Here is a 25,260-nt window from a genome sequence, read left to right as displayed (position 1 = left end):
TTTTTCTTTTCTTTTTTATTGTTATTGAATTATTATTTATTGTAGGTTTTTTTTACAATCGGAGGTTAATTTTATTAATAAATAAATATATTTATATTAAAAAAAAAAAGTTAAAAAAGGGATGAAGTCAGGTTTGAACCGATGTATGTTCTCTCTTGTGAGATCCAAATGTTTCATTAATTAAAATTTTATTTTGATATAACTCTGGAACCAATGAAAATACGTAACACTTATGATACATTGTTGAAAAACTCTCAATGAGGGCTTATTACTGCAGTAAAGAAAAAGTCCAAAATCCATATTTTTTTTATTTTGGGCTTTTGTGAACAGTTTTAGTCCAGTCGATTGTAATCAAAAGGAGAGGTGCACAAATAGATGTTACAACAGTCCTAAATCCAAAATTTCAACATCCTACGGCTAATCGTTTTTGAGTTATGTGAGATACATACGCTACAGACGTCACGCTGAAAACAGTCAAAATGGATTCAGGGATGGTCAAAATGGATATCTCCGTTGAAATCTGAAAACCGAAATTTTTCCCGATCACAACTTCCTTTACTTCGTACAAGGAAGTAAAAAAGAATTACGAATTCCTTTTACACTGTCCGAATGTGTTACAAAATATCAAACAAAAATGTTCAATTACTCGTGCTTCAGCTGTTTCTTTAACATAAAAAAATTATTAAATATAAAATTATTTGCTTAACTATATTAAAATCTTTTAATTTTTATTTTTGAAGCAAATATACTCAACAAAATAAAGCAATAACCAAAAATTTTAGCATCAAAATTTCGAAAAATGTTTTCGACTTATTGAAAATTAGAAATATTCACTAAAATTGCTTTTAAATAAATTAAAATCGTAATTTAAAACAAAATTCAATTTTTAAAATAAACTGTATGAGCTTCCCCATCAAGGGAAGGGTAACTTGCGTGATGGGATTTAAATTTAAAATACATTTAAAAGACGACATTTTTTAAATTTAAAAATAAATATATTTTTTGCTACACAAACCACTGGAGTGGGATGGACAAAAATGTTTAAAAAAGATCTATTGATGTAGAAAATATAAATACAAAAAATTAACCTTTAACTCTTTTTCTAAAGCAAAATATAAACAAAAAAAGAAAGATATATAGTCATTTTTTGGGGAGGGTGTTAAATAAAAAAATTTCAACTTGTCAGAAAAAAATGTTGCTTGAGGCACAGTAAATATTTGAAATGTTATTCTGGCCAAAACAGCCCCCCTTTTTTCCAATTTTTGCAAAAATTTACATTCTTTCTCTCCGAAGATAATACTTGTCTACCAAGTTTGAAGAAAATCGGTCAACGAAGTCCAGAATTATAAGATCAAGTACGTGTATAGGCCATCATATATACATGAAACGTTCGTCTGACGAAAATAGATTTTCTGACTTGGAAGGACTGGAATAAAAATATTTTCAGAAAATTAAGGCAGAAAACTTAACAAAAAGACCAATTTTTTTGGATGTTTTTTTACCGATCTAAATACTTTCCTGTTATAGCTGTAACTACTACAGCAGCATATATCGCTATAGTCGGGAATGTAAAAAGATATTTTTAAGCGTTTCCCACCGAGCAGGTAACAGTTAAGATCTGGTGATACTTAGGAATGTCTGGTAATTCAGGAACTTCTATACAAGCATGACAGTATAATTTATTATCGTTCAGTAGGTATCAGCTGTTTTTCATTACGTAAGAGTACTCGATCTGTTACCGCTATATTTTATCTTCTCTTCTTTATTATACTCATTGCATAGCAAAACAGATATAATTAATCGAAAGTAAAAGTAATTTATCTTGTACAGCGGTTGTAGGCTAATACTATATATAATAACTGACAAAAGTAAATAACTAACAAGATTAAAGCCACAGTCGTGGCGCCCCGCAGTGTACACGGTGCGTTCTTTATCATCCAGCTCTTTCTCATCACTTCTCAGTACTTTGTTTACCACCTTCCAATACAATAAGTATAGAGTAAGCGCGCACATATACAATTATCAATCAATAACTTCAACGATATAAACAATAACAAAAGAAAACTTCTATACCATAACTTGGTTGCTCGGTTAGCGCGTGCGCTTATGTATAGTAATTACAAGGAATTTATACTCCTTAAGGCGCAAGCATATGACGTATTTTAATACCAAAAACATAATATATTCGGAGTGTACCATTTACGGTTAGTTTAAAGCGTAATAACTCGCTTTATTATAAACCCAAAAAGTGAGGTTAAATTTATTTAACCTCACTTATTTAAATTTAATTCCTCATTTTCTACTTCAATTCCTGACCGGATACGGTGAGTTCCGGACGTACTCTTTGGAAGGAAAAGGGCAGAGAACCCCGAGTGCCCGTACTGTGGAGAACGAGATACCCCGGAGCATGTTAATTTTGTCTACGACAGGTGAGTGTACGAGAGGCGAATGTGTCGCCATTACCGGACAGATTGATGCGGACAACGTAGTGCATACCATGCTCGTCAGGGTCCCCTATTTTGCGGCAGTGTCAAAACTGGTCGCGGTAGTGTTACAACAAAAGGAGAGGGATGCGAGGGGGTGAAGGACAGCCTCCTGTGAAGCTGCTGTTCGTCCAGATTTATATGGATGGGCAGCATTGATGAGACAGGTGGTCTCTGGAGCCCATGAGCCAAAAGACCGTAATCCCGATGGCAAGGAAGACAACGAGGCAAGGCAGTCAAGGAAGACAAACTGGAAACCAAGACCTCCAAGGACGGATGTGAAAACAAAGGCTGCAGAGCGAGGAGGTGACGGATAATCTTCTGTGGAGCCGTAGTTCGTCCGCGCTTGCGTGGATAGGCGACGGTGATGTCACACGGGGACTCTAGATCCCCGAGCTTGAAGGCACCTCCTGGGGCTGTTATGCTTAATTGCGGGTTCGGCCACGGGAGAAGAATTGGTGAGGTGGAGGTTTAGTTGGTAAGGCGCAGGTATACAGACTCACTTTAACATCTTGCGGAACCTGTTAGCGAGCCCAAAAACACTTCGTCCGTAAATAGGATTCATCCCCTCTCCAGAGAAAATAAAATTCCTCATTCTCATTTCGATATTGAATTTTTTTTTCAAAAAACTGAAAAAAAAATTAGAAAAAAATAGTTTTTTGACCTTTTATTCCAAATGTGGGATGCACAAAATTAAACCTACTTGGTGCAACTATTACCTAACAGTTTCTCATTGACCTTCTTCCAACTAGAACGGTTTTTATTACTAAAGTTTTTCTAATTATTGACCGTTTTGAATCTAATTTATTTCGTTAAAAAAAAAGACTGATATGCTCGTATTAATAAACTGAATAAAGAAAATTATTAACTAGACACCTTTTTATGAGTAAGTCTGTCCACAATAGCAGATATGTACTTATTTACTAAGTTATCGATAAAGTATTATAGGTAGAGTTAATCGATTACATTAAACGATTTTTTTCACAATCATATTTTCCCGTTGTAATGATAACTACTTTTAAATAGTAAGTATTAATTATATTCAACTAATAAAATCAAACAGATTGTTTTCTTTTCTTATAGTTAATTTTTTAAAATAATTATTCTAGACTAAAATAGCAATTACTTAAAAAATTGCCGATATAAAAAAATGGCGATCCAAAAACATCCAGTTTGTGTAAGTACGATGAGAAAAGTTTTTTTTTTTAATATTAATTCACCATATAATCTGGAAGCTTGCGCACGGAAATGTGAAATGGAAAATTTTTAGCGTATGAAAAATGCCATATCTGACTAGGATTCAAATGGGACCTCCGGAAAAAGGCCGAGATGTTACCACACCGCCAAGGATATCGGCATAGAAACGAAGATCATTATTTATTAGGCAGTTTAACGAGCAAGTTTTTAGAAATGTTTTGTAATCGAAGAAAATTAAAAAATAGTAAAAAAAAAATGAAGTGAAGTTTTTCAACGTTGTGTTTACCGAAAAATGTTCAAATACAAAATATTCTTAGAATTAGATGATGTATACGTAAATGTTATAAAAATTATGGGTTTAAAAAAATAATAATAATAATAATAAAACGTTGTTACCATAGTGGAAAATGGCGATTTTATTTTTAATGGACTCAAAAATAGAGGAAGAAACGTTTTCCACGTAGCTTTTCTATTTTTATCCTTGAGATGCGGGACCCATGTTGACCGCACCACCCTACTTCCTTGAACGATTGAAACGAAAATAAAATGGTACCAATCATCCATTTTCAGATGTCATCAACAGAATTTCATAATAAGCGGTTAATCCACTCTGAAATGTCAAGCAAAATTATATCAGACGAAAAAATCTAGGTTTATTATCATCCATCGCCGAGTGAAATTGCTCGAATACATTACGTTAGAAACATAATATTTTAATGCAGTCATCAAATTAATACAGAATGTAACTTGGAGTAATAATAAGATACAGATGTTTTCACTTAACCCCATTGTAGGGAATTCGAATAAAGACGAAAAATTATCAGAAATTACCTTAAGTACTTAAGTGACATTAAATTATGTGACGAATTTAACTATCCTTTGAATAAAATGTTGAGATACGAGACCTATAAGATCTGTATCACCCTGTTCCCTTGGCCGATTTGAACCAAAATAAATGACATCAAAACCCACACACAGAAATTATCATCCCCTGTTTCATCCGAATTGATCAATTCAGTCTGTATCAAAACTAAAAACAAGCCATCATCATACATAAATACATTCGTACGTAAATACATCCTATAAAATATTTTAATGACAAAATTGTGGTTTTTGACAACAGGGAGTGATGAAATATAAATATATGCAAAAATTCCGACATCCAAAATTTTACCCGATTAGCACAATTTCCCTTGCATAGTATAATGCGTAGATAGTAAAACTACATAGAAAAAAAATAAATATATATATTTTTTTCAAATCGTCTGAAGAAAACTTAATGTTTCGTTTAAAAGATTTACTATTTCTTCAGACGGTAAAACTTACAAATGACCGCCATAGGAATTTCCATTAGACAATTAAAAAGAATCATGAAATAAAATCAGACATAACGGTGAAGAGAATGGTTTCCAGGTGTCCCGATTACTGCGGGATTTTCCCGATATTGAAACTCTGTTCCCGATATGTAATCACCAATTCCCGATTGTCCACAAATCGCACACTAAATAGGTTTTTCGAGAAAAAAAAATTTGTTTTGATAGTTCATATTTTAAAAAGATCATGTTTTACCTTAATTTACAAAACTAAAATGTATATTTTAATCATTAAATCCAATTTCAACCTTTATAAATTTTCTTCTCAATTATAAAATTTCTCAATTTTTGCGTGCCTTCAGTGTTATGAAATGAATCTTTGGAACGCTTCAACTACATTACGATAATAGTTAGATTAGGTTTAACAATAAATGTCGCAGTGCGTGAGCCATGTGCCTTCAGTTCAGTAATATCAATTTTTATGTTGTTTTTTGTGTTATTGAAAAAGACTTTGAATTGAATTACGGATTTTTTTAATAAATAAAAAAAATTAATTTGTTTTTTTATCTAAAATCACGATATGTTATTTCGAAAAAACTGGCAACCCTGGTGAAGAGTAATGCTTGAACAGATATTAAAAAAACCGGTTCAAACTGAGAACATTCTACATAGTTTGGAAGTTAAAAAAATAATATTTCACTTAGATAATATAACATTTAGAGAAAAATAAGTTAATTGAAGAAACTCTAAGGATATTAAATACTAACGTAAAATGTTTATATAATGTAGTATTTATACAACGGACATATCGCATACACTCACGTACCACGCACACCATTATGTACACAATGACGGTTGTAAAACAGCCTGCCCGTATTGTATAGATTTTAAGGTTTCACATTGATGATGATGTAATTATTAAACATATAAATATATATATATATATATATATATATATATATATATATAGAATTTTAATGCAAACTGCTTTGATTTGACTACGAACATACATCCACTGAAATAAAACGACAATTTTTCAATTGGAAGAAGGACGGCAATAGCACAGCGGTTACCCGAAGCATACGAAAATAAACTAACCAAGTTTCAAAGATACGTTTTTTTTTGTCTTCAGTCATTTGACTGGTTTGATGCAGCTCTCCAAGATTCCCCATTCTAATGCCAGTCGTTTCATTAACGTATATATCCCCTATATCCTTCATCCGTAAAAATTTATTTTCCTTATTCCAGACGTTACCCGCCTGAACAATTTTTCCATTTACCTGTTCCTCCAATATCAAAGCGACTATTCCAGGATGCCTTGGTCTGTTTCTTCTTTTAACTATATTTTTCCAAATGTTTCTTTCTTCATCAATTTGCTCCAACACCTCTTCGTTTGTCACTTTATCCTCCCATTTTTAACATTCTCCTATAGCAATACATTTCAAAAGCTTCTAATCGTTTCTTCTAAGGTACTCCGATCGTCCAAGTTTCCCTTCTATATAAAGTTACATTCCAAACATATATTTTCAAATTTTTTTTCCTGACGTTTAAATTAATTTTTGATGTAAGCAAATTATATTTCTGACTGAAAGCTCGTTTCGCTTGTGCTATTCGGCATTTTATATCGCTCCTGCTTCGCCCATCTTTAGTAATCTTACTATCCAAATAACAGAATTATCTTTTCTCTTCCTACTTTCATATTTAGTGGTCCGTCTACATTACTTCTACTGCATTTCATTACTTTTGTTTTATTCTCGTTTATTTTCTTGCGGTAGTTTTTGCGTAGGACTTCACCCATGCCATTCATTGTTTCTTCTAAATCTCTTTTACTCTCAGCTAGAATTACTATATCAGCAAATCATCTTTATTTTTTCACCTTGCACTGTTACTCCGGATCTAAATTGTTCTTTAACATTATTAACTGCTAGTTGTATGTAAAGATTAAAAAGTAACGGGGATAGTGATCATCCTTGTCGGACTCCCTTTTTTATTACGGCTTCTTTCTTATGTTCTTCGGTTATTGCTGTTGCAGTTTGGTTCCTGTAAATGTTAGCAATTGTTCTTCTTTCTCTATACTTGAACCGTAAATTATTTAAAACGCTGAAGATTTTATTCCATTCTACGTTATCAAATGCCTTTTCTAAGTCTACAAATGCTACGTATGTTGGTTTACTTTTCTTTAATCTTATTAGATACGTCATAAATTTACGAAAAAAGAACAATTATTACCTAGATCAAATAGGGAATACGAACAGATACCGGTGAATTTCCAAATGCCATCTACAGCAACACTTGAAAGTGTAAGCGCAAAGAATGTTCAGATATGAACTACCGGTAAAAACTTTGGTCGGTGATGCTGATGATACTTTCGGACGGGAAAAAATTACCCTCGTATATAATTTTTAAAAGAAAAACCTACCGAAAGGTGAAAAGTTTCCACCTGATATTGTCGTATGAGCACAAGAAAAGGAATGGATGAATAATGAATCAGTACTGGACTGGGTTAAATGCAACTGGGAGTGTCGAGCAAGCGCTTTTTACGAAAACCTCTCGTACTTGTAGCGGACAGATTTACGGATCATACGATCGATGATATAAATCGAAGACTGACTGCTGGAAAGTGTGATTAGTGGAATGACATCTATTCTTCAAGATATTTTCTAGAAATCTGCAAGATCTATTCTCTAGATATTTGCGTGAGCCGACCGTTTAAAACCTAAGTCGGTTAAACACTACTGGTCAACGCGATACTACATAATCTGGTAAAATAAAAAAACCGTCTTTGATTCTGATTTTTGAGTGGATTATTCAGAAATGCCGGATGATTGAGAAAAAATCGTTCAAAAAATTTATTACGATCGCTTTCGATAGAACTGAAGACGATTATTTGTGGTTTAATAATTACGAAGATAAGTGCAATTCTACGGATGTTAGAAATTCTAGCACTGATGACGGTAACTAAGTATACATACTATAATTTCTATGCTTTTAATTAAATATTTATCGTATAGGCTGGTTTATTGACATTATACAAATAACAAATACTGTTTGTTGTTATACGTTCAATCTATTGTGAATTTTGTTAAAAAATCCAAAAAAGAACAATTTTTTTTCTTCAATTTTTCTAAACCTGGGTGCGTCTCTTACATGGGTGTATACGGTATACAGCATGTTAATAAAATATGGGGAAATTTTTATTAACTTTGCATAATAATTATTGAAATAAAATTTAGAAAATGTTTCTACCTTCAATTTATGTATTTTTCGGTATAAGACCACCATACCTCCAACGACTGACGAAGGAACAATTAAAAAATGTTAAGGTTGTGACCCATTTTTTTTAAAGGACATGTAAAAACAGAAATGTTGACTTAAAAAACTTCAGGCTAAGAAAACCTTAACCGAAATGACAGCCATTTAAAATTTGTTTTCACAATTAATTTCAAAACTGGCTTACAATACATACCAAGAAAGTAGTCTGATACTGAAAAATAGGTCGTTTTGAAGTACAAATATTTGCTAAATTTTGTTTTTTTGTGTTTCAATATTGATGGATCATTGAAAAATACTGTAGATCATTTTTGAAAATAGTTGCTTTGAAGAAACATTAGTCTCCCATTTTGGTTAGGGTGTTCTTAGCCCAAAGCGTTTCACGTTAAAAATTTTTTTGTTCGATACCATTTAAAATAATGTATCATAACTCTACCTTTAACAATTTCAGATTTTTGAGTTGTACACCAAACATCCTGTATTCGTACAACTCAAGTATTTTGTGTCTGTTAGTCTCGTACAAAAAAGAGATTATTTCGAGATAGCAACATCTGCTAAATTTCATATTTCTATATTGAAAAATTGTTTACGGTTACCCATACTTTTAACACCCGTTAAGGAAAGATTGTATTATTAGATCAGAACTAAAACCTACCTTCATCTTGAAAATGTCCTATTTTATAAAAAAAAACTTGTAAATAATAAGTTGATATGTATAATAAATAATTAAAAATTAGAAATATTAATAAAACTTTAATTTTTAAACGTTCAGGATTTAAAAAAAATACTTCATAACAAACTGCTGTTCAATATTTTTTCAAATTATAATTTTTTAAAACGTTAAAAAAAACAAGTAAAAATATAATTGTCATGTCTAATCCCCCTACATGAAAAAATAACTCTTCAATATTTCCCCAGTATTTAAACCGACTGAAAATATATATATAATGTTTTAATAATTTATCTCAAAAGGTTTTCAATCCTCTTTGAGATCATTTTCAGTGAAAATAAACGTTTTGAAGGAAGTATTTAAAAAGTTTTATAATCAAATTCGCCTTAACAAAAATATACATTTAATAATTAACTTCTTAAAACTACATTTTATTCAATCCGTTAGGCTATCCTATGTAATATGCGAAGAAATAAGTAAAAACGAAAATAATTAATTATTTTAGTTTTCTACAAAATAGAAATACGTCATGAAATTAGGGGATTCTAAATATAATTACTGACATTAAATTATTTCTTTTTATTAATTTTTAAATAGTCTATTAAACATAACGGCCTTCTCCCAGTGACAAGGAGTAAACATAATTATTTTATTGTACGTTGAAAATAATAAAAAAAAAACCTTAAAAAAGGTGTCAGAATATCCTGTGGTAACCATATTATTGTTCTTTGATAATAATCAGAAGTCGTGTTGTTGCCCGTCAATTATCAGTGTCAAACAGTAAACCGGTTTTCTGAAAACGGTTGCGGTCGGTTTCTTCCCTTCTCAGTCAACCTACAATGCCTCCTGACTGGATGACCCCGTTTCAAAACAGCCGTCGTCGTGACCGACCTACAACCGTGCATGGAGAAAATACAACCGCTTATTTATAATAGATAGGAATAAAATAATAGTAGTATTAGTAATACTGCATAGACCTTGTTTGGACTTAGTCATCGTGGTTTATTTTAAACATTACTACAAAGTAGTAATGCAACTAAAAGAAGAAGAAGAAAAAACTAGCAATACCGCTATAATAACAATTCTCAGTTTTTAATAGTTTATACAAAAAAAGAAAATTTCAAAACATTTTACCAGCTTTGCGCATGTATCTAATAATTTAATTAACAATTAAAGTAACCGCGCTGTACATAAATTATCTTTTAAAAAATTACAAAAATAATATAAAATTAAACGGTACCGAGATTCATTGCATGATAATTATTATATTTCAACTTTTTCAGTTTGAAATTACGGATAATATCTTGAAAAATAATTCTTTTTTTAATTATGTGAAAACCTCAACTTGATTAAAAATTTATAAAATTACAGGAAAAGAAAAGAAAAAAATGTGTGTTGTGTTCGTACACACACGTACATGTATTCGACAAAAAAAATAATGAGAAGACTTTATTTTCCAACAGTAATACCTTTTTCCAGTGATAAATGGTATAAAAAAAGCTGACAAAGTTGTTATTCTTTCCTGGCATCGGTTATTTAGTGGAAAAATAAAAATTAATCTGTGCCAAATTTCATCAAAATCGGTTTATCCAGTCAAAAGTTATTAAGCTTCAATCCACGCCAACACACATCGTACGTACATACGTACGAATACTACGCCCCCACCTTTTTTGTTTTTTTGGGGCACCTGGTCAGGAAACGTCCAATAATAATAAAAAAACCATACCTCATATATTTCTATCTATGACAATCAGCGGTGATAGTAGTTTGAAAATAAACATTTTTCTGACAATAATACGAACCAAATTTTATAATTAAATGTTTTTAATTTATCAAATTTTTTTTACATTCTGATACTTTCCGTTCCAAAGTGATGTTTTAAAAGAAATTAAGTATTTATTATTCTTATTATGGTCCGTTCACTAGTTTTTAAACCAATGATGAAGCTTGCTTTCAATTGTTATTTGACTGCGTCATTTGATCTGGCATTTCAAATTTCTAATATGGAACGTTTTAAAAGTTTCATTTACGTTATCCAACCTAACATTTCTTCCGTTTTCTTTTCCCTTTTTTGGGGCATTCTTCTTTCTTCTTTTCTGTTGACATGCTTAACTGCACCTTTCTTCAAAGTAGAAAATCTCAGGAGATATCCTTTACATTATTAATATATTATTTTTTATTTAAAAATATAAACTTTTGCAAACCACAAACCATACCAAATTTTATTATATGGTCAAAAAATTATTGAAGTTTACATTATAAATTTATAACTTATAATATTTTAATATGGAAAGTGATAGAATGAATCAAATTAAAAAAAAACTTCAAAATATTTGTTTCAATTTTGAAAATTATTCGTGATGAGAAGTTTAATAGAGTAATAGAATTTTAAGAAAATGTTCGGTTCATAAATACGACATAATATGAGGTAACGCTAAACAGGAAATCGGCGTTCAAAATCGAGGGACTAAATATTTTATTATACTTTCTGTTTATTTATTTATTTGAATTACAAATCTATAAGAAAAATTATATTATTTTGAAAAAAATTATAATATGAAATAAATTAAAAAATCGTTTCAGAGGTTGTCAGTAATGTAGATGAAAAAAAAATCATTTGTAATATAATATGTGCATCCTCATGAATAATTAACTTACGAAAAAGGACTGTCGTATCAAACTTAAATTGAATGAACGACACATTTTTAGGTTTTAAAACAAAAGCATATAGGCACAAAGCCTAAAAAAGGTATAGTATAATAAAAATCAACAAAAAAAAACAGATTTTAAAACAATTGCTGTTAGCAAGTTAGACGTTATATGAGATTTCAGGAACCACTGAACCGAAGCTCGAATGCAGGAGCTTGATATCGGGAATCGAATCTCTTTTTTTAATTTTTCCCAATATCGCATTTTTCTGCGTGAAAAAAATATTCAGATACGGATAGCGAAGCATATAACAAAACGGCTTTTCAGCAATTTCGGTAAAAAATGAAAAAAAAAAAAATCACGATACGTTATATTCGTAGGTATATATGCAGTAATACATTAAAAAAATGAAAAAGAATTTTTTTGTTTTTTTTTAAATTAAAGAAAATGATACTGTCCAATAAAATTCAACCAACCAGTAGAAATATAATAATTCATGTTCATAAAAATTACGATATAAGATAATGCAAAGTAGCCAATCGGCGATCGAAATCGAAAGACTAGATATGTCAATTCCAGACTCCCAACACTGTGAAAACTAACGCAGTTCAACTAAATTTTCGAAATGTTTTTCCGTAGTTAAAATGAAAAAAAACCCGGAAAAAAGTAGGATAATATTTTACCGGCGAAGTTATGGAACCCATGATGATCGAATATCACCACCCCTTTAACCATCTGTAAATAAAAGGTATATGACATCAATCACCCGTATTCAGAAAACAATACAGAATCTCCTAAAAATTGGTTAATTCACCTTAAAAGTATTAAGCAAACGATAACTAACGAAAAACAAATTGGCTTATTACTCCCTACAACTAAATGAAATCTCCTGAATGCGTAATAAAAGTGACAGATTAATGTAATCTGTCACACTGTATCTTTTAGTACAAAAATGTGACTCGAGTAAAGAAATTATAAAAAACGAAAGCGGGTTGAGTTTTTACTCTGAATCCTTTACGGGGGTTTGTATTAGATCACAAAGTATCTTAGCAACTTAAGAGACATTAAAATATATGACAAAATTTCTTTCCCTTTGAGTACGAGACCGATAAGGTTCGTATCTTCCTGCTCCTTTGACCAATTATGACCAAACTTAAATGGCATCATCATGATCCCCGTAGGGGAAGACACCGCCTTATGATGATCCCGGTCTCCACAACACCCCCTCCGTTCCTAGCCCTGATGGGCTCTACCGGAGGTCGTCTTCTAGACCCTCTAAACTCGATAAGACAACACAAACATCAGTTTAGCCTTTGTCAGGATGCCACCGATGCAAGTGTCTCGACAGACATTTCCATCAGTGTATTTACACAACTTATAACCGCTTTCGTATGGCCTCATCCAACTACGACCCCCATCCACAACCTAAACCCTGAATTACCAAATTAACCGATTCGCGGAAGCGCGATCCTCGAACCTTCCTCTAACACCGAAGGTTTCACACAATAACTCTTCTTACATCTAACTTCAATTAGACTATGTTCTCAGATCATTACTTGATTGAGTTTTTAAACACCAAAAATACATTCCTCATATCATCAAAACGGAAAATTTCCATCCGGTTTTTTGGGTACCTTAGGAATCAAAACATCAAGATCCCATGAAACCCAGATGCCCAAGTTGGACCGATTACAATACTTTTCCTTCAAGAGCTACAGCTCTGCTATAGCGCTATCTAGACGGGGAAAAAAAGAAAAAAGTAGATAATTTTTTTATTGTTTTGTCATTGTTTATCAATTTATTTAATTTTTCTTTACTTTCTATATTTACGTTTAATTAATTTCTTTATATCTCTATAGATGAAGGTTATTTAAACAAATCTTATATTTTGTAAACTTTTTTTGAGTGTTTTTTATTTTCTTTGCCATAATTTCCTTAAATGAGTTCATTACAAGAAAAGGGTTTCTTAAAAAAAAATCAAGAGAAAGGTTTTTAAATTCTAAAAACATATCAGTGTTAAAAATAATGAACTCACAATTCCAAAAAATAAAATTTTTATACACTTTTACTTTTTCAACTTACTGTATTGAATGTAAAATTTTTATTATTATTATATTTTTTCTAAACGATAAGCTATTACTGTTGAAATAAATATTTTTCAGTTTTTATTGTAAAAATTATTATCTTATAAGTAAAATAAATAAAAAATGTACCTTTATATATTAACCGGATTGTATGTTATTCACGTAACGGTTTTTAATCTTTACCATTTTGGTCGTTTTAAACGCAATCATAATTATTAAAAGTTGGTTCCATTATATATAGTAAACCTAATGAGTTTAATACATTTTTTCTGCTTATATAAAAATATAAATTCTTTAAAGTTAAGTTTCTATGAACATTTCTAAAATACCTCTTTACTTGATGTATTTTAAATTACGTTTTATGAAATCTATAGAAAAGAATACATTAGCACAGGATTGAATTTGGGCCAATGCTTAAAAAAAAGTCTGGTTTAACGATTCATTCTAGAGCGTGTTTTTTCGTCTTCAATACGAAAATAATAAAATAACTCGGTTATAATAGTAATAACAATAATTTTCATCTTTACGTCTAATGGAAGAGTTAAAACAAATATGTTTAAAAATTGGCACAACCTGGGTAAAACATAATTATGCAAAATATGAACGAGTGTTCCACTCCTCGCCGTTTATTTATTTTTATTTTTTTTTGTCGAAATATCACAGCAGTGGACAATGAATTAAATTTAAAATTTCAACGTAAATTGAAAAAAAATTGCAATGATATTTTAATAGGAATATTTTTTCGGAAATTTTATAATTTTCCTTTCGGTAATAAAAATGATTTTTAAACTTAGATAAAAGTTGGGTAATTCATCTAATAATGAAACACAAAAGTTACATTTTTATTTTACACCGTTTATCTCATCAATTTTTTATTATTAGAAAATAATATGTGGTTAGTTATACACACAGTATACAAAGAGTGGTCTTGTCTCGACTTATTAGGTCGTTTGCTGCTGGTCTTGCCATTTCCCGCTTCCATTTGCTCGTGTAAAATTCGTTCGTGTACGTGGAGTTAGTCACTCAGTGAAGGCCGGTCAATGACCCCCTCAACAACCATAAAAATGCAATGCGATACACAATACCCGTAGTCAGTGAACCGGTTTTTTTTACACATCTGTCTACATGCACGCTCAACTCATTAGGTTTACTACATATATATATTTATTGGAACCACCTTTTAATAATTACGACTGCGTTTAAAACTACCAAAATGGTAAAGATTAAAAACTGTTACGTGAATATCATTCAGTCGGTTGAATATTTAATACTAATTTTTTTATTTTACTTATCAGTCTATTCTGACCTATTCTTCAATCTTTCCTGTTCTATGGTAATCTTTTGATCTTAATATAATTACTACATCCTCAATTATTTGTTTTATTAACTTCAATATTTGCCTTCCTCAACAGTTTTACCTTCTACTTCTATAACGACTCGAACTGGATGTCATAATACATGCCCGAACGACCTAGTTCGTTTCTTCTTAAGATTTTACCACAAATGTCTATCCTCTCCCATTTTTCTTTTGAGATCTGTTCATTGCAAATTCTATCACACCGACTAATTTTTAATAACTCCTATAGCATCCCTATTACTTTTCAAAGGATTCTAATCTTTTTGTTCTTCTTGTTATCTATGTTTCACTATCATCGAAATGCTATACTTCATATTAATATTCTGAAGGACTTCTTTCATATACATATATATATATATATATATATATATATAAAACAAGTAGGACACATTATTGTACAACCGGGCTACCGTAATATTTGTTCGCGTGGGTGTTACGTAAACTCATAAAAAAGAACAAACCACAACGGAGTGGTGGGAAACGTTACGGAAGCTTCTGGAACGTTATCGTAACGAGGGAGATGACTTCCTTTTCAGTATTGTGACGGGAGACGAAACTCGGGTGCATCATTATGGCCCAAAAGAAAAACGGCAGATCACTGAATACCGGCACTACGGTTCGCCACAATCAAAAAACTTCTCTTGACAGTGTTCTGGGATCCCAAATACGTGTACCTGGAAGCCGGATCGACAGTAAATTTTGTGCAATACACAGAGGGGTTAAAACACTTTATGAAACGTTTGTGTTACGTTCGACAATCCACAGAGCCGATAATTCTGCAAAAGAACTCGATAATGCTTGGCCATACACAACGCATGCAACCGCCGACGGTCTTGTAAAGTTGAAATTTGAACCTATTCCACACTCTCTATATTCACCAGATTTGGGGCCCTGCAATTTTCAATACTTTACGAAATTAAAGAGAGATATTACGAGTATTTATTACACCACAGTTGATGAGCCGAAAGACGCAGGAAGGTCGTAGATAAAGCAAAGACTGCCAGCATTCTTCACTGACGGAATGAGAAAACTGGTTCGCCGTTGGGAAAAATGTGTAGCTGTAAAAGTTGAATAAATAAAAAAATCTATATTCTACATAAATATTTTAAAAATTATTTTTACTTGCTTTTCTTTAACTCACAATGTTTTTCCAATTTTAAATTGTTTTTTCATGATTATCCTCAAATCTTCCATCCTTAATTTAACATACTTCCTGACATTGCCGATTGATGAAATTTTGTAAGTTATTATGTTCGGGTGACAATACAATATTCCACCATTCCTTTTGCAAACATCCCCCTGTACAGGGGTATTTTAAGGATGGAAATTAATAATGTATTTAATATTGCAATTAATTATGCATCAATTATGATACATTATCAAGATGGATCGAACGAGAAATCTTTTATAAAAACTCATAAAAACGTTTGTCGAAAATTGTGTTAATTAAGTAAATGAAATAAAAACTTCACTATTTTGTTACTTTGTGTAGTAAATGTTTGATTGAGAATTTGTTTGATATTTTATAAATATATTAGAAATTTCAATATATGATGTTATCATTTGAAATCCAAAATTAACCTACTAATTAAACTCATGCAATGTATGATAACAATTTGATTAAAGTATGACTAAAAAGTATAAAGCAAGTTTTTAACATTTTGAAAAATGTTTGTAATGTTATTTCATTTCTTCAGTCCACATTTAAAATAAACAAACTTCGTAATGCATGAAAACCGAGTTTGATTTTTTCGTTTTGTCTATCCTTTCTTATTTTATTGTCTTCGTAACAAAATATTATGTAACTTTAGGTATTTTATGAACCCTTATTTCAATGTAATTCCTCATTATCCTTGTTTCTGTTACACTTGGTATTTTTTTAAATTGAATTTTTTCTCAAGTTATAGATTCACGCTGTTCAGTATTTCTTGTAACTCATTTTTTTGTTTTTAGCAAAAGACAATACGGTGAGCAAATCTTTATTTTTTCGCCTCGGATAATTATATTCAATTTCAAATTTTTCTTTCAATTTCTATACTGCTTTTTCTATATATCAGTTGAAAAGTGATGAAGGTTTGCCTCACCCTATTTCTAAATTAAATCTTTTTTCCATCTTCTATTTTTATTAATATTACCAAAATAAAATCGTGGAAAAATATTTGTTTCTTTATATTAAAATTGAAAAACTTTCAGATACAATAAGGAAAAGGAATTGCATTTTACTCCCGTTTATTATGAATAACAGTTGATTGATTAAACAAATTTTTGATTCTTTCAAAGTAAAATCTAAAGGAAAATGGTTCACATAAGTCCAAGAAGACCTGATTGAAAATAAATGAAGAAATTATAAGAGAAAAAGAAATGTTAAAGCGAATATTAAAAGATGAAAGTAAAAGGTTCCAAGAAGCGCCAAAACGCAAGAACAACAGAGCTGAACTTTCTCAAGAAGAAAGGAAGAGATATCAGAAAGAATGAAGAGGTAAGAAAAACAGAGAAAAAGAAACCGCAAATAAATAAATGGTGTAACGTGTTCCAAGGTGAACAATTCGGAAAAAAATCATGAAACACTTTTTCAAATATTATTAATTTTTTGTCGATTAAGTTGTACCTCACTTGTAAGTAAAATTAAAAAATAATTAGAAAAGTAGACTATATATCTGTAAAAATGATGAATAGAAAAATACATGTTTTACATCTTGCTAAGTCAGAGATAAGCTTTCCAAAATAAAACAATCTGAGATGTTTACGTAATCTGTATGTTAACCTTACGAATGTAGGCGATCTGATATGATCGCCGTCATCCGTAGACACGTAGTATCTGAAAAAATGAAAAATATTCTCTAAAAAGGAAAACAAACAAATGAGAATCTCATGCCAAACCTATCGGAGGAACTAAGAAGTAAAATTATTTTCCGTTGCCTTTTTTGTCATTAATCTGTAATTAACAAATCTAAATAAAGGTTTTATTACAAAACTATATTTCAGCAGCACTTTGGTAGGCCTGAGATACGATTTCAAACAGTATATTCAGCTCAATGAAGATGCAAAAGAGAAATCACAATTTCTACCATCACCGTCACTAGTAAACCTGGCATGAAAATATTGTTTTTCTTGAAAATCATTTTCAGGAGTGATATGAATCACATATCACGTACAATTATTTGTTTATAGCACCTACAATATTTATTATATTGTATAGATAATAAAAAAATTGTATTCAAAATGTTCCCCCACAACAATTTTTACCTTCTCTCTAATCTACCATTAATAGATTAACTAACTTTGGATGTCTTAAAATATATATATATATATATATATATATATATATATATATATATATATATATATAAAACTCTAATCAGTTTATTTTAGTAACAGTTTTTAATTTTAAACTTTAACCAATCACCTTATTTTTTTAACATTCTGTTTTAACACATTTTAAAAATACCTATTTTTTATCTTTATGTCTTCACCATTAATCTTCTTATTTCGCTTCCATAAAGTACAAATACCTATAGGTATTTTAAATATTAAATGAATCAAGTTAAACCGTAGAATTATTTTAACTTTGAGAAAAGTAATTTGCTTTATAATTACACTATTTAAAATTCAACGCCAAATCTTATTTCACTTCATATATCAATTTTATTAGATTCATTTAATTCTTTACTTTTTTTACTTATACGATACATTGTAATTTAACTCGTGTAATTCATTTTTACTGTTGTTTTTTTTCTTTTTCGGGTTTTAAAATAAGCGTATACAATATTTATTTTTCTAATTCACTAAACTAAAATAATACTGGTTTTTAATACCAAATATAATTTATTATTTTTTAAACATCTTATTAATTTTGAAAAAAAAAAGATATAAATCAGTGTTCCTAACGTTAGTAAATTAGTACTGTCATTTGTATATTTTACAAATGACAATAATTCGCCTTTCTTCCTATCATACATTTATACAATGATTAATAAGAAATGACATTAAATGAAAGAATTATAAATAAAACTACATATTAAATCCTTCTAGCAAAGTTTTTTTTTGTATCATATGGTATATTTCAGGAACAAGAACTCATCACCAGGTACAGATATTAAACATTCCATACGAATCCGTCGATAGAAATGAAACAATTATGTAGAAAGAAAAATATTCATATTATCTACTAATTATTACATTTAATGGAAAGAGACGAACACTTAAGAGTTATTAAAAAATTATAATATTTCAAATCAATCAGACAAAATTTCGAGGAAAAAATCTGCTTACATAACCGCAGTTTTTTCTTTTCCAAGCCGTAATAATAATTAATAATTTTAAAAAAACCCACACCAACAATTTTCATTCATAAAAATTGTTGGTAAGTGGGTTTTTTAATTAATTATAATTATAAAAAAATTATATGATCATACCAACGGGCCATGTTTGATAAAATTTTAATAACTTAAAATTAAATAAATAAAAATTAATAATTTTTCCCGTAATATAGATTAAAAAAAGTAACGGATGCTATATCGTGGAGCACATAATATAGAACCAAATTAACTATACTTTTTTATTTCCGTTCACTACGGATCACGTTTGCACAGTTTTGACTTCGTTTTTTTAGTTTTTTCTTTTTGACTTCTTTTAAGGTTTTCATTCTTCTGCTATGTTGTCGCCTTTCTTCCGTCCATCTATTCAGGTTTATACCTTTCTTTTTCTTTTTTTTCTGAAAACTTAAATTCTCGAACCACTTTTCTAAATTTATTTCTGTCTTTACACTGATCCTTATAAATGTTTAATGTTTTAAAATCTATTTCTTTAAACCGGATGTCTTTGTGGCTCTATTTATGTAGAAATTAAATATTTATTTTGTCAATCTATGGTCGTTCATTCTGCATAAATGTCCATAAAACTGTGTAATATTCTTTTCCGAATTAAGCCTATATTTTTTTCTGTATATTTATAAATTTTTTTTCACTTTTCAATTTGTAAATTCCATCTTCATATTTGTCCACAAAGCTTTCTTAAATTGTTTTTTCTACTTTTGCTATTTCTTGTTATGAAAAGAACTGCAGACCTTCTTCCCCGTACAGTGCTTCTGGTAGCATTACAGTTTTATAATGCCTCAATTTGGAGTTATATAACAGGGATTTTTTATTGTAAATATTCAACTTGAGATGATAAGCAGTTTCCATTTTTCGTACTCTATTATTCATTCCATTTTTTCAGTTATATTCGGTGTTATAATTTCTCCCAAACATTTCTGTTTTTGAACTATTCTTATATCTTTGTTATCGGAAATTTTAAGGGCATCAGTTCTGTTCACTTTGTCAATGGAAAACAATTTAGTTTTTTCACGTGAAATGTGAAAACCAATTTTGTTTGCGCATTCGTTTAGTTTTTGATTTTAGCCTCGTCTATATCTTGCGAAAATTGCAATATGGTCTGCGAAGGTCGAAATGATTATATTTATGAATTTAGTTTTAGCGTACGTTTAACTTTTTAAGTTATTTCTCCCATTCTCTTATAACTATTTCAAGATCACAATTAAAGAGGAGACAGTACATCTCCTTGCCTTACTCCAGTTTTAATTTCCAATGATTCTGAAAGTTTTCCTAAAAATTTTACTTTTGATTCTCCTAATCATACTTAATAACAAAAATAAAATTTTTTTTTTTTATATCCATTTTTGCGAAATTTTTTGTGGAATTAGACATAGGAAATTTTCCAATTTTTTTATGACATTTAGAAAACATTTTTGCTGAAAGCCTGAAAACCCTACTAATAGATGTAATTTATGCAATGTATTGTTTCTCAATGCAAACGATAGATTAAATTACAGTTTTACACTACTTGTAGTCTTTTTCTTAATGATTGTGGCTAATGTAAAGCACCTGTGGTATAACAGACATCACTACGAGTAGTGTTTTTTCTGAAAATAGTATATTTACTGATCAACATACCCGTGTAGTGAACAGAATTGAAACCTATAACATGTAAACCTGAACATCTACATTTTGATTGGCTTCACATCCCGATATACAATAATATTTCACTCAGTGCAGAAGGCAAACCACTTTATTCCTTACTTCGCTTAATAAAACCTGGCATGGGACTTTATTTTTTTTTAAAAAAAGGTATATCAGTTTATAAAGCGATTTTTATCACACGTCCAATCCGCTACACACTTTTAGATTTTCTAGAAACGTTCGTGATAAGCTTCAAAGAAAATGTCAACAAAAAATAACATAAATGAAACATCACCATTAATTTATAATAAATTCCTTTATCTTTTAACCTTCAATATTAATTATGAGAAATTTAAAAAAGGTTTTCTTTTTATGAAAGAGCGGGTCAATAGATATGGTCATTGAAAATCGTAGCATATGAAAAGAAACCATGCCTGACCGGGATTCGAACCCGGGACCTCCGCACGAAATGCCAAGACGCTACCTACTAAGCAACGGAGATCGGCTGAATAAAAATGTATTAAGGCTAAGGTCACCGACATATGAGATTTAAATATATAAAGAAATTTTTACGGAAATAATAAAAATAGTGAAAGGCATTCATTTTTAATAAAGTAATAGGTACAAGTATAAACATGAATAAAGTGAAAGTTAACGTGTTATTCCCTCTCTCGTTTATTCTCACAATTTATATTTTCATTTCGTATCTAATTTAGCCTATATTCGAGAAAGCTGAAAAATAAACAGACCGTTACGACCATCTAAGTCCGGCTTTTCCCGGATATGTTCGCTGAATAAGGAGTACACACTCATATCCGTTGTAAAATTTAATTTACTAATTGCCTATTTCCTGTAGTTAAAATATAAGTACAGTAGTTCTATTCATACATTTAATTATCATTAACTTTATTAGATAAAGAAAAAAAAGTTATAATAAAAACGATTATTTCAACATTTAAAAACAAAACTTAATTTTAGAAAAACAATATCCATTTAACTGGTATATACAGAGCGTTCAGAAAGTTGCTGTGCACTGAAGTTATGGAAGTGTAATACAGAAACTTTCTTTATTATTATTTTGTAGTCTTATTTCATTATTTTATAGAAACGGATATTATAATAACTGGAATAGTTTATAAAAGGTGTTGAAAATGATCTCTTCTAACATTAATACAACACTAAATACGTATCAATTTGTTTTCTAACACTTTAACCCGCTAATGTCTCGTACGTACGCCGTTACAGCAGTTTTTAGTTTGTCAGTCGTGCGTGTCTGTTCCAATACATTGGTTGTTTCGCTGCCCTCCACTGAAAGTATTCTGGAGGAGTCAGATCGGGCGATAGTGCAGACCACAAACTCCTCGAAACGATTCGTTCACCGAAGACATTTTGTAAAAAGCTTATTTACCTGTTAGCTGTGCGCGCTGTGGCGCCATTTTGTTGGAACCAACCGTGATTGATTTCCAGTTTTGTTTTTCACTGATTAATGAAGCTTGTTAAAACAGTACAATAATGATCACTGTTAACGGTATTTTCAAAAAAGATTGGACCATTGGACCCACAATGCGTATTCTACTCGTACTGACCAAGACTCCTATTTTCACTTGGTGTAATTCATGGGGGTTATTTGTCGACCACAGTCTTGTATTTTGTGAATTAATATACCCTCTCAAATGAAACCACGCTTCATCTGTAAAAAAAACGCAATATCGAGAATATCTACAGAATATTGGTCAACAAAATGTTTAAAATATTGACAATAATTTAGCCTTTTGGCATGATACGTAGGTTTCAGTTCTGAAAAACTTTTCTCTTGACAAACCCCAAAGAAAAACTTCGCATCCGAACAAATCAGATAAACTCGCCGGCCAAGCAATGTCCCCGTTTTTGAATATGATTGTGTTTTTGTCCTTAATGGTGAAATATGGATGAAAGAGGATTTTATCAATGTTTTTTGTTCCGATTCGGTTTGATGATCCTGTTTTGTGTAGGAATATTAATTATGATTATTACTTAACTTTATAAATTTCAATTAATTCGTTGTTTTATTGCATTTTCCAGTTCATAAAGATTTCCCTTAAAGCAGTAATAAACATACCAATAGTATGACTGGGTGGAACCGCATAATTTGTGGAAATTGAACTAATTCTTGCCACGAAAATGTTATGTGTAACGCTCTACAGTAATATTGTAGCTTTTCCTCGATTGTCTTGAAGAAAGAATGGTTCAATACACACACACCACACTATGACCTTCAGAGTATGCAGCGGTTCCTCATGTACCTGAAGTGGGTTTTCAGCGCTCCAATGTCACTATCCAGCTTACTTACGCAGACGTTCGGGTGAAAATAAGTTTACCTGACATAACCGTGTGGTAGTTTTCATCATTATCCAAACGGTCTAACATTTCTTGAAAAAAATTTAAAAATTCACGCGAGCAACCAAATCAACAATTCCTGAACAGTTTGAATTTCATGGGGATGTAAACTTGCGTCCCTTAATCCACCGAGCCAAATGTTTAAGCCTGACATGCGGTGTATAATGTATTATTATGTACTGATCAGAATAAAAATTTATTTTTTTAATTTTATTATTAAAATAAGTTAACTTTTATTAAATTTTTTCTTTGAATGATAATATTTATTCATTTAAATTTTAAAAGGAAAATTCTGTAAGCTTTCAATGTTGCATAAAATGAATATGTCATGTTTTGAATAAACATTTGTGGATAAATATCATATTTTTTCAGTTATGAGTAATAACAACAATAGAAATTGTATTAATACTTTAAGTATAAGTTGTCATTCGCGTTTCTCACACTTCTATCATTATCAAAATATAAATAATTTAGTTACAAAGTATTTTTCAAAAAGCTTTTTATTTGTAGCTATCAAGAAATTATTAAATAGATTAGAAAAACTTTCATGATGAAATTGGTTTATTATTTACGTTTAATCTCTTTATAGAAGTTATCATTTTACAAAACCCGAACCACCATTCTTAAAAAAAAGTCGGCAATGAATTGCATAACTTTCCCGGCTACTCTGGTAAAGTTATCCAACTCATTTTTGAAAAAAAACTTTCTTGCTTTCTAAATTCAATTATTTTACGATCTATATTTTAGCTTTAAAAAATTAAAAAAATTCAGATTTAGCGATAACTCTAAAGAACGAAATTTTTATTTATTTTTTCCAAGAAATACCAAAGCGTAAGGCCTATCAAATATTTAGGATTTTTAGATTTAAAATATAATGGGTAATTGCAAGATGAATTTAAATTTAAAATAATTTTTTTAGAATATTCTTTGTTATCAGAGAACATTTTAATGGGCTGAGCAAAAAACATGTTTATAGTGTTAAATTAATTATTAATTAATTAAATTAATAAATTCATAAAAGTCTCATTATTTCACATTTCTGAAGTAAGATATAAATTGTCATTTTTTGGGAAGGTTGTGAATATTAAATAGAAATTTTTGATAATTTGTAATCTAGATTGAAAAAAACTTCAACTATTGTAAGAAATATTTTTTGCTAAAGTGCCCCAGTAAAGATCTAGGATTTTATTTCGACCAAAACACCTCCACTCCTTTTTACAATTTTTGCAAAGATTGAATACATTATTTCCTTCCAGAATGTTTACCAAGTTTAAAGAAAAACAGTCAACGGGGTTCAGAGTTAAAAGACTACAGTACAGGCCAATGAACACATTTACATACGCAAAAACGACCGTCTGACAAAAATACATTTTTGTACTTTGGAATATATAATTTTATTTAAATTTAATTTTTTTTGTTAAAAAAAAAAATAATTTCTCCTTAAGGCATACAACTTAAAAAAAGGACCAATTTTTTAAGGTTTTTTATCGATCTATACACTTTCTCTTTACTGCTACAGCAGCATATATCGCTATAGCCCGAAAAGTCAAAATATTTTTTATTTATTACGAAATGTTGCTATTAATTGTTTTAATATGAAAAAAAATTATATATAACTCACCTGAATGTCCACCAAATGTTAAAACACATTGTATTCAACCAGAAAAATGCAGCTAGGAATAGAAAATGCATCGAAATCGCTGAAACAATAAGAACATATATAAGTATATTAAAAATATATCTTCTGAAAACTATTTATTACAAATCAAAACCGTAAAGATTAAAGATAAATTATTATGAATAAGAAGTCATTCCTGAGAACTGCATAACTGTTCTTAAAAATAACCAGCTTCCATGTCATGATAAATAAGAAAAATGAAGGGGTAAAAGGTTACTCTTTGTCT

The 25,260-nt window shown here is 30.0% G+C and overlaps 1 protein-coding gene across 1 annotated transcript in view; it reads right to left on the bottom strand.

Moving 5' to 3' along the window:
• LOC142324078 (putative G-protein coupled receptor Mth-like 1) overlaps positions 1 to 25,260 on the bottom strand; it is a 212,452-nt gene that overhangs the window by 82,878 nt on the left and 104,314 nt on the right. The window contains exon 3 of the mRNA XM_075364705.1: positions 24,978 to 25,056. Coding sequence (XP_075220820.1) covers positions 24,978 to 25,056 — 79 coding nt within the window. The remainder of the gene's footprint in view (positions 1 to 24,977; positions 25,057 to 25,260) is intronic.

This window comes from Lycorma delicatula, chromosome 4 (genome assembly GCF_047948215.1).
Source record: "Lycorma delicatula isolate Av1 chromosome 4, ASM4794821v1, whole genome shotgun sequence".
Taxonomy (NCBI): domain Eukaryota; kingdom Metazoa; phylum Arthropoda; class Insecta; order Hemiptera; family Fulgoridae; genus Lycorma; species Lycorma delicatula.
This window is presented reverse-complemented; position numbering and strand designations above follow the sequence as displayed.